This window comes from Gavia stellata, chromosome 20 (assembly GCF_030936135.1).
Source record: "Gavia stellata isolate bGavSte3 chromosome 20, bGavSte3.hap2, whole genome shotgun sequence".
Classification (NCBI taxonomy): domain Eukaryota; kingdom Metazoa; phylum Chordata; class Aves; order Gaviiformes; family Gaviidae; genus Gavia; species Gavia stellata.
In genome coordinates, this window is record NC_082613.1 from 5,464,926 (window position 1) to 5,475,618 (window position 10,693).

General features: G+C 43.2%; 2 protein-coding genes across 2 annotated transcripts in view; one reads left to right on the top strand and one right to left on the bottom strand.

Annotated features, from left to right (window-relative positions):
• Positions 1–7,773, bottom strand: part of PHACTR3 (phosphatase and actin regulator 3) — a 112,817-nt gene extending 105,044 nt beyond the window's left edge. The window contains exon 1 of the mRNA XM_059827436.1: positions 7,665–7,773. Coding sequence (XP_059683419.1) covers positions 7,665–7,773 — 109 coding nt within the window. The remainder of the gene's footprint in view (positions 1–7,664) is intronic.
• A 225-nt stretch (positions 7,774–7,998) lies between these two features.
• On the top strand, positions 7,999–8,730 carry LOC132318807 (basic proline-rich protein-like). The gene has a single exon (XM_059827408.1). It carries the CDS (start codon positions 7,999–8,001, stop codon positions 8,728–8,730), a length of 732 nt encoding a protein of 243 aa, XP_059683391.1.
• Positions 8,731–10,693: the final 1,963 nt, after the last annotated feature.

Genomic DNA, 10,693 nt, shown 5'->3' on the forward strand with positions numbered 1-10,693 from the left:
TAAAAATGAATAAATTAAAAAATCAAAGTTGTCTAACCTTACAATGAGAACAGATTTCCTTTTCTATACAAAATATTTTTCCTTCTCCCTTCCAATTTTTTCCATGACTTGACTAGTAGACTCTGAAACACCTAGATACATAAGCAGCATTTATCCCAACATTAGTACTGCTGTGTATGATTTCTGTGGTTAAGATATGGGACTGAGTCTTACAAAATCCAGAGTCAACTTCCAGTGGTGCCACTGGCTTCCTACAGAAACTCAGAGAAGGCACTAAATTACGGCTCAATTCCCCATATGTAAAATACAGGAAACACTTGGGTTTTTTCACTGTTTTCTGTCTTTTTCAAATTAGATTGCAAACTACTTAAAGTGGGAACAGTCTTTATATGCTGCACAACCACTGGCACAATCATGCATTATTTCAGATATAGCCCATAGGTATTTCTCAGACTAGACATCTGTGTTTGGAGAATCTGAGCCTGAATCTTTTTTGTAATCTGTGATAGTCCTTTTATGATGCATGAAAACATCTGAAGAATTAAGGACGGAAGCAGAAATGCCTTTTGTAGAGAGTATACAAGAGACCTGTAATACTTCTCTATGTTACGTATGAGATACTGCAACTCTGAAAAAGCCCTTTTCACTCATACAGCTTGCTTTGATGATTGTATACTTAAGACGTAGACATTTCTTAAATAAGATGCAAATGCATTATTTAGATATCAATATAAACATTTAGAAAATCAATCGTGTTATTTGCACAGTGTGCAATGTCATCCCTTCTGCTTTTAATGCCGTAATCAACATAAGCGTGAAGGAAGAACTTGTGTTCACATAACTAGGTTCTTTCTGGTGCATGAGAGAGGATTCCCAGGAACTAGGGGAGATACAATATTTAATACATTCTAGAACTAATAAATTCATTCTGATTCAATAAGGGATAATAGAAACTGTTAGATCAGATAACTACTGAAAAAGCTTTTCACTGACATGTGATAGTCTACCTACTCTAACTCTGATACTCAGGCTTAGACCCAATCCTTTACATGTCCCAAGGGTTTTGCTAGTAACACTGAGAATAAGAGAACCAACAGCATCTGGAATATCAGAAGAGCAGTGCGCTGGGTCTCTGTAGTGCGGGAGCAGAGTGCACATTTGCACTGTGTGATGGTCCCTTAGGCTTCTGCATTTCAAAGTGAGATTCTGTCCAGTCTTTCTGCTCAGAAGAAAATTACTGTAAAGCTAGGAGGAAAACAGGACCCTCAGTTATTACTCAGGGATGCAGAAGTAATTATAGATGCAAATGATGGAAAAAACATGTTTAATAGGTGGCCTGGCTCAAGTATTAGTATCAAATCTGCAAATTTATGCCACAACTAAAGACATCACAGATAAGCCTACAAGTCCCTGATTTAAGCTGCAGTGATCTAAATGACTGCAAAAGGATGAGAGCACCAGCCAACTGACAGGCAGGACATCAACAGCAACTTTTTCTGTCCTGGAGCTCACTCTGCTATCAATTTCCTCGAGTCTTAAGCACATGTTTTAAGTTAAGCACACGGTTACAAGATCTTCTGAATTATGGGCCTGGAATAAATAGACTTGCAGCAAAAATTACTAGAGCAGATTCAGAAAGCTGGCACCAATCTATCTGCACTCCTATTGTACCCCTCTTTCTCTTTGCCTTCCCTTTGTGTCTTACAAGCACCTGCAGCCCAAACCCACTATACTTTACTTTTAATATGCTTTTGAGTTTTCAAACCTCCCCTACCAGTAGCTTCCAACATTATGCAGTTTACAGGTGTAGTGTCCTGATGGCTAAGGGGGAAAAGCATAGCTTTCCAATTGCTAACAAGCCCCCTAACACTATGTACAAGACTCAAACTGAGCAAACTTGTTGAAGGGACAAATACGTCAGCAACAAGTGTTAATTCAAATCTTTAGCAGCACAAACCAACCCTAAAATGTTGTGAGAAATCAATGATAGGCATATGAAGGGAGTGGCACAGTCTATTCAGGCTAGGTTACAGCTTTAAAAAAGAAGAAAAACAAAAAAAGCCCTAGTATCGAGTATTCCTATACTTGATGTTTTATTGCATTATGATTTTCCCTAGGCATTACTTTGACAGCTGATGTCCTTATATTGCCTGTGAGGCTCTGCTGGGTTACAGGTATTCCTTCAGCCCAAAGAGAGAGCATGTAGAAGGAACATGACACTTCAATTTTCTTCTTAGCATCATAGAAGAATACTTACAAGAATGTTTCCTTCTACAAAACTTTTGAATTACGATAACTACAAACGGTGATGAAGGAGCTTTAAGTTTTATGCAGTTGTTCTCTCCTTGAGTAAATTCAGTGCACAGTGCTGCAGATTACATTGTATCAATGGAAATAAAAAGGGAATTAGTGTCTAGCAGCGGCACAGTTGTACATCTCTGGAACAACTACTCTGAAGTAGCTTTAACTTGTCCGATCTTGAAGCACACCTCAACAAAGAGTGCAGAGGCTGAGAAGCCCCCTTCATAAGTTTTCTCCAGCAGGAATGCTAAGAAATTGCACTAATATAGCTGTTAACAACATCTAACGCTACTGCTTGCACCACAACAGCTCCTTGCCTTGGTACAGATCCTACACTGGAGGAGAAGGAAGACACAGTGGACCACTGGCAAGGTCCACTGAAGAACTCAGTAGTGCCAATCCTGAAAAAGCATTCTTTAATTGCATGGTGCCAGGGAGGAAAAGTAGCAGCATAGAGAGCAAAACATGATGGCACCAATGCATACTTACACAAATTTAAATGGATTATCCCAAAATTAAGGGGGGTGTGACATTTTCACACATTGTCATGGTTGTCTGTATCTCCTCAATTAATACAGAGTTTTGACATGGTGTGCTCTTCATCAGTCTGTAGAGCCCTGTCTTTTATGACTACAAATTAAATGAGATTGTCAATCTTTTCTATGCCCTGTGACTGCTGGAAGGATATAATGAGAGCAATATTTTGGCTTCCTACGACTGTCTCTTAAATAGATGGTGATATTGAAACCTGTTCTGAATTTCATATCCCTCCCCTCTTTAGACTTTCCTTTCTCTCTTGATCCTTACCTGGAAATACGGAGGGGGGGAAAGAAAAAGGGGAAAGGAAAAAACTATCATCTCTGGAACTAACTAAATCCCTCTTTGCATTATAATTTCTTAAGTGATTGCTGTCTTTTGCCATCTGAATCATCTTCCATCACCTTTTAATTTTTTTAATTAGAACTTAACTAGTATTTCATCATTTTTAAACTTTCTTAACTGCCTCAAATATTCCCCTTGATGTTATGGCAGGATGTGGTATTTCCTAGTGTAGTTTTTCAGCTCAGAGATAACCCCAGATCTACAATCAATTAAGTTGTGTCTTTATACACAAAATCTGATACAATAGGATATTCTGGCCTTCTCCCAAACTTGGTGAAAACAATGAGACTTTGAACAGCCATCTTAATGGCAGCAGGGGAGGATGCTACTAGTTTTAGAACTCTTTCCTATGAGGATTTCCAAACGAAAGTTGTGTTAATTGTGATTCTTCTCCTGTCAATCTGGCATTAAGTCATGGCACAATAAGAAAAATGAAATTCAGTTTCTTAACAGCAGCACAGTCTAGAGACAGTCTATAGTTAAGCAAGACATAAGTATTTTGATATGTGTTTCTCAAATTCAGGACATATTCCTTCTTAAGGCTTGCTCGTTCAGTGTGACAGCGTGCTTAAGTAAAGACTGAAATATGAAGTCCAGTGCTCGCTGTACAATACTAATTCTTATAAAATATTGCTCAGTGGCCCTAAAATAGTTCACTTAAATCACAGGCTGAAATGCATTATTTTGTCTTAAAGGAGAAAATAACTGATTCAATTAAAACAAAGAAACATTCATTCCTTCTTATCTTTCTTAGTATTCTAGTATTCTCTACACTACCAAGAGGAACTATATGCACCATTTAAATGCTGGAGGAAATTATCTATTTGTCAGTAGAGCTTGCACAGATAACTGAAGTCCATATTTTCTTCTCAGACCGTGACTGTGATGTCTTAATTGATCACTGTGAAGAGCTGCTGTTTAATTAAAGTTGCATGTGAAGGATCTAAATCAGTGAATTTATATCCCTGTTTTAGAATAAATAGCTATTAACTGCCTCTATTCTAGTTTACTGAACACCTTGTTTATCTTATTTACTGCAGGAACATTTAATAAGATCACAGTGGCATGTGTTAATATTTTAAGCTTTTTACAGGTGATAAAATTCACTGTAGTCTAAAGATTGTATCTATTCTAGTAAATCAAGGTTATAAAATAGCTTTTCATTTCCACAGTGAATGCTTTGTGAAGAAAAGCACACTAGATAAGAAGCTTTATCGTGAAGCACTGATATGTTCAAGGCTTAGAGTAATTGCAGCTTCTGCTGGAATCAGTCAGGTTTGCAAGTGTCCAGAACATCTCAAAAATCAACATCTAAGGCTATTTGAACTTCGTTATTCCATGCTCTTGCTGGAAGAAGAGGAAGTCCTCTTTAAAAAAACAAAACAAAACAAAAACATAAACAAACAAAAAACAGAAAACCACCAAAAAACAAACTTCAGCTTTGTTCTCACATGGGAAACTCCCTTTGAGATTTGACCTCCAGCAATAGTTCATCAAAAAAATTGCAAATGAAAGCAGTAAGAAGTGAACTAACACTTGCCATCTGCAGTCTGTTCATCCTGAGTTCCTTGAATCTGATGTTTACATTACTCAGTATCAGCTAAAAAGAGATTATACAGTCCAGTGATAAAAGATTCTGAACTTGTGCAAGACAGCCAGCAAGTCTTGTAACCATGCTGTGTACAGTCAATACCACTGTTAAGCTGGCGTTTCAAGAGAGAAAGGAAAATGAACCATTGCAGCAGAGAATTTTCTTAGGTAAATACAGGAAAAGCTATATGGTGCCACCTCTATATTCTCAGCTATGTCACCGAAATTTCCTGTATAAACCTGGGCTAAAAAAACCCCACTGTAATTGCATAGGTCGAGAAAAGGAATATCAATTATGTCTTTAAACAAACCCACATGAACACCAGAAAAATCTTTAGAGTATAGGCTGGCTTCATCTGTTACCACATTTTCTACCTTGATATACTTTCCTACAGTAGACATAGCCAAATGAATTGGTGCAGAATAATCCTTGACCACAACATGCATTCAAGAAAATGTTGCAAAACAAGAGTGCATCTCCAGTAGGAATATAGTATCGTTCAAACGCCATATAGAAGCAGTAGAGTTTTTGCAGTGATCCTTCAGTTATATCCATATTTTGTTATTGGCTTATTTGTCAATATAATTTAAATGTGTGACTTAAATGTTAATGGAAACTAATTTAGTTTTTAAATTAGAGAAGAATCCTACATGCTCAAACTTACTTCTCTGCATGGTTTGTCTGTGAGCAGGGTTGGGGTGTGAACACAAACTTTGTATGTATCATTTAGCGCTCCTGAGACTTTCTTTTGACTTAGAGTCCATAGATGGTTATGTTGGTATTATAATGATAATGATAAAACTATTTTCCAGAATAGTAAAATAACATAAATTACAATTAGGTCATCTAGCACACATAATTCTTACAATAGTATAAATTGTATTTCAGGTTTTTGAGTAGCTGATTGTATGAAATTGCTCATAGTAAGTGACTACTTACAACACTGTAGGGTAAAATATTATTTAAATTAAGTCATTTGTGTTCATTTTGTTATCATTTTGAAGAATACAGATATTCAATACTATTCGATAAACAAATTTAAAACCTGAGAAGCTTACCAAACATGCTAACTCTATTACTATTTATACCTACCTAGACAAAAACCATATGTATTTATCACCTTTTGTTTCTCTCCACATACTGTATGTATAACACAATACCATAAAAGACATCTTTTCTTGTGTATTAGTATAGCTTCTGCCATGCAATGGGACACTGTCTTATCTGATGAAGTCTGTATTAGGGGGGAAAAAAATGCTACTTAGTATTGATAGTTCTTTCTCCTTGCAAAAAGCATAATAATGTTTATATCTTTGTCTGTATGTCGGACATGTTGTGTACTTTCTTTGTTGTATATTTCATAAAGGTCAAAATAATTGATTAGCAGAAAATAATATAGAGGAATTAAAACTGAGATTGCATATGCCTGCCTTTCATTAGTCAGTTCTGCTTCCAGAAATCAAATGGCAGAAACATACATTCCTCTTTCAGTCAAGATTGCCCCTTTGGGAGTGAGTCGAGCAGTTCATGTTAGAAGAGTCCTTTGTTCCCTTCACTTAGGGTATCGGAACCGTTGGGCATCAGAGATAAATCATCTACTGTCTGCCTTAATCTAATTTGTATTTCACTCCAGAGCAAGGTGCTCAGAATTGCTTGATAAGACAAATAAATAGAAGAACTTAAAATAGTTACAGATATTAATATCCTCACTGGCTCAGAAGGAAGCAGTATAGCAGGTGTATGAAAAGAGCCTGGCAGATTTTATTTACTCAGTGATCTGAAAAAGGCCGGAACGGAAGTTCAATCCAAGATTGCATTCAGGGAATGTCTCTTCCAGGCTGACCCAAAACCCAAACCCATTGCTAAGTTTAGAATTCAGGGTAATGGGCAGTGATGATCAACATCCCATTCATTGTCTTACACTGTTTTGATTACTGCTTTTCTCATAACGAAACCTTCCAGTTCTTGTATGACCATCTATTCAGATAAACTGAGAGTAAACTGGCTCTTAGCCTTTGCTTCCAGCTTGTTGTTGTGCCTTTCCGTGCAATCACATCACATCAAAGTGATGTAGTTATTTGTTTCTTTTTTTCTCTAAAGGGGTCATCATTGCTTAGAGTCTGACAATCTGAAATTACTGAGTCACCACCAACAGACATTTAGAATTACTCCTCAAAGTGAAGTTAAGCTGAAAACATCATTAACCATTGTTAAAGAAAAAAAAATCTAATCACAATATTCTATTTATATACTAGCGATTCGGCTGTGTCCCCCAGCACCACCCTCTGTGCCCGCACTTCGTAAGAAGATTACGCTTCTCCCTATGTAGTGAAAATTACCTTCTCGTGGGGAGAAAGCGTTTAATTATGACTCTGCTTCCCCTTGTCTCCATGGTGATCCCATGCAAACAGCCTGCTTTATTAGACCTTATTTCTCCCGCCCCACGAAAGTAATAAATTAGCTCTGTGTGAACCTCGATTGCCGCGTTAACCGCTGCCACGCCGGAGCGCTGCACCCAGGGGCGGGGGAGCCCGTCGCCTGCCCGCGGGCGGCCGCGGGGCCCGGCGGAGCCCCGGTCTGCGCCCCGGTCTGCGCCCCGGTCTGCGCGGGGCGCCCCCGGGGCCCCCGCCGGCTGCCCAGCGCCCGCCGCGCCCCCCGCACGCTCACTTCGCGGAGGAGCGCTGCGCTTGCCAAGCCGCGGGAAGAGCTCGCTGTAATCCCGTTTGGAGCGAAGCCGCTGCATCATTTCAGCACTGGCTGCAGGGAACGCGGTCCCAGTTCCTGCCCGGCCGCGGCGGACAGCCGCGCTGCAAACCGGCGGATGATGCCGGCGCGCCCCTGCCCGCCCCCCCGTGCCCCCGAGCGCTGCCGGCGAGAGCGGGGCCGTTACCTGGGTGCTCCCCGGCGCCGGGGCCCGCGGGGTCGGTGAGGATGCTGGGGTCACTCTGCGACCTGCCTCGCGGGAGAAAGCAGCCGGTCCCTTCTTCCGATGCAGCCATGAGGTGGAGGGCGGGAAGCTCAGAGGCGGGGGGAGGAGGAGGCGCTCATGGAGCCGGAGGCGGCCGGGGGACAATGGGGACGGGGGTGCGGCGGCGGCGGGGCGTCAGCCGGGCAGGACCAGCCGCGGCAGCATCTTCCCCGGCGCCGTCGGCAGGCTGCGGCGGGGCGCTCCGCCGGCACCGGGCACTCAGGGGGCAGCCTCGGGCGCCTCAGGGGGGTGGGCCATGCCGCCTGGCGGGGTGGGGAAGAGCCGGGGCGCGGGCCGCCGGCCCGGCCCCCCGCCGCCCCCTCCCGGGACGCCCCCTCCCGGGACGCCCCCCCGAGCGTCGCTCCCGGAGTCGCCTCAAGCCGCCGCGCTGCTGAGCGCATCCGTTGGAAAACATTGGGATTCTCCCATGGTGCCCCGCGAGCGGCCGTGTGACGTCACGGCGGGGGGGGCGGGCGCTGCACCTGCACTGCACAAAGGCGGGGGCCGCCGCAGGTGCGCGCGGCTTCGGGGTTCCGCCCTTACCGGGAGCACGTGGCCGGGGGGCGTGGGGAGGGGCCGCCCCGCCCCGCCCCGCCCCGCCCTCGGGATGCGGGGCGAGGGCGCCGCCGGTCCCCCTCCGCCCGCCGCTCGGGCCGCTTCACCCTCTGGGAGGAAGCGGCGCGACCCCCCAGCACGGGGCCGGCCGCCGCCGCGGGGCTCGGTGTCCGCCGCCTGTCCCCGCCTGGGGCTGCAGGAGGGTGTCCGGGGAGGACGGGTCCCCTCGCATCAGCAGGCGCCGGTTCCTCCCCGGCGGGGGCCGCGGCTGTCCGCTCCGCGCCCCGCTGGGGCAGCCGCGCAGCTCGGTGGGAGCTTCGGCGGGGCCGCGCTGGGGTGCGGCGGGCCGCGCCCTGCGTCGCCCCTTGGGCTGGGGGTGGTCTCGTGGCAAAGGGGGTGTCTCACGGGGACCCGGGGGAAGAGGGTGTTTTGACTCGGACTAAATAGTTTGGTTTGGGAGTTTGTTTAAGGGCAGTAACTGTTCTTCGGGAATTTTTCCTCAAATGAAGGGTGGCACCTCCCCATCTTGCGGTGGGTGCCAGCAGAGGGGCTGCTGGTGCGTACCCAGTGCGCCGGGTAGCAGCTCTGCGGAGTCTTGAGCTGTAAAAACCAGGGACGCTTTTTAACCACTCTCCTAGGAAAGCCCTGTAAAATGCTCAGTCAATGCTTGTTAGGGTCATGCAGGTTCTCTCCCCATTTATTATGGGTGGGTTGCGTTGAGGAGCGTGCATTAAACACTGCTTTTGCCTTTGTATGGAACTAGCATTAAGGAATATGCATGCCTACAAGCAGATTTCTTAGGCTGACTCGGGAGCAGTGGTTGTACGTGAAGCTGACTGAGTTCCTATCATAAAACAGGAATAAGTTTGCCAAATTTTAGGGATGTAACTTTGTGTCAGAAAATTTTCCATTAATGCTGTCCTTCATTCATGTACATATTTGTTTCTACAGAAATAGATGGAAAACATTTTGCATATCTTATGTAAAGCAAATGTGGTTTAGCCATTTCTGAAAGCAAGAGCAAATGAAGCAGTTCTGTGGGGTTGTGTCTTTGTTGTATTTTGGGGGGTGTTAACCCAAAATTCATCACATCTATCACATGGAGAAGTGTATTTGCCTTTTTTCTTGAAGCAGGAGTTTCAGAGTTAACCACCTGCATGCATCTCATTTGAGAGTCACCTTTGGGCCATGTATTCCCTGAGGTTGGGTCAACTTAGCGAACTTCAAAAAAAAAAAAGTCTGTGGGCTTGCAGTTGATGTAGGGCTTGATAAGACAATTCTTCAAAGACTCCATTTGAACAAGGCCTGAGTGTGACTGTTGCGGTCATGCCTGCCCACAGCTGGAGTAAGCTGCTGTATCTAGCAGTGAGTTCAAATATTGTCACAAGAACAGAAATTGAACAAAGGGTTTAAAGCAAAATAGCGAAGAGTTTCTCATTCAATGAGTACTACCCTTTCTTGCTGTGTATAAGGTAGATTCTAAGGAAGAAGTAGCACGTGGTAGTGTAATCTAAGCTGTATAATAAATTAAGGTAGCAAGGGCATTCTGTAAGTTGTTTTTGAGAGCTTAACATTGCCATCTTGACACATTCTCACTGTCAGTTTGTAATTTCTTCTAAGCCTTGCCAGTCAAACAGCTCATCATAATTCCAAAAAGACAGTTAAATGAACCATTTTTATCATCCTGTAAAATATTCCCAAGGAAACAAACAAACAAATAAATCCAAAACACTTCTTTAAGAGATGCTTTAAAGAGATCAGGATGTATTTTGTACTCCTTTCCCCCTTGGGCCAAGCTTTTGAGTTGCCATGACTCAACTTTGAAAGGGAGTCATGAACTGTAAATATTACTTACGATAGATTTTTTTTTTCTGTGCATACATATAGCATAGTCTGAAATAGGTACTGGGCCCAGCTTTCAAGTAAGAAATCTCCCCTTTATTGTGAAATAAGCCAAATCTCTTTTTAGTCCTAAAAAGAGAGGAAGTAGCAAGTTTTAAATGCTAGAAAATGCTGGTTTCTAGTGAATTCCATGAAAGTCTGTTTGTACTAGTTGATATACCTGCCTTCTGCAGTGAAGAATAACACACATTTCTTGTATAAAACATAGTTGAAAAGTTCCATGTCAGATTTAAGCATTCGTACAAGGTTGAATATATTAAAATATTTTCAACCCAAGAAAGAATATCCCAAGACAGCTTTAGTACCATATAGAAGCACACAAGGTGAGACTGAGGTGGTTTTAACCAACTTACGTATGGATTGCCTCTATAGAGGATGCTTTATAGTGTTCCTTTGGACCCTAAAATATTGTCTGATAGAAATCAGTCAAACAAGGCTGGAATCTGCCTTGCTGTTTTAACTTAGTTAAAACATTTCATATTCTCTTATTCCTG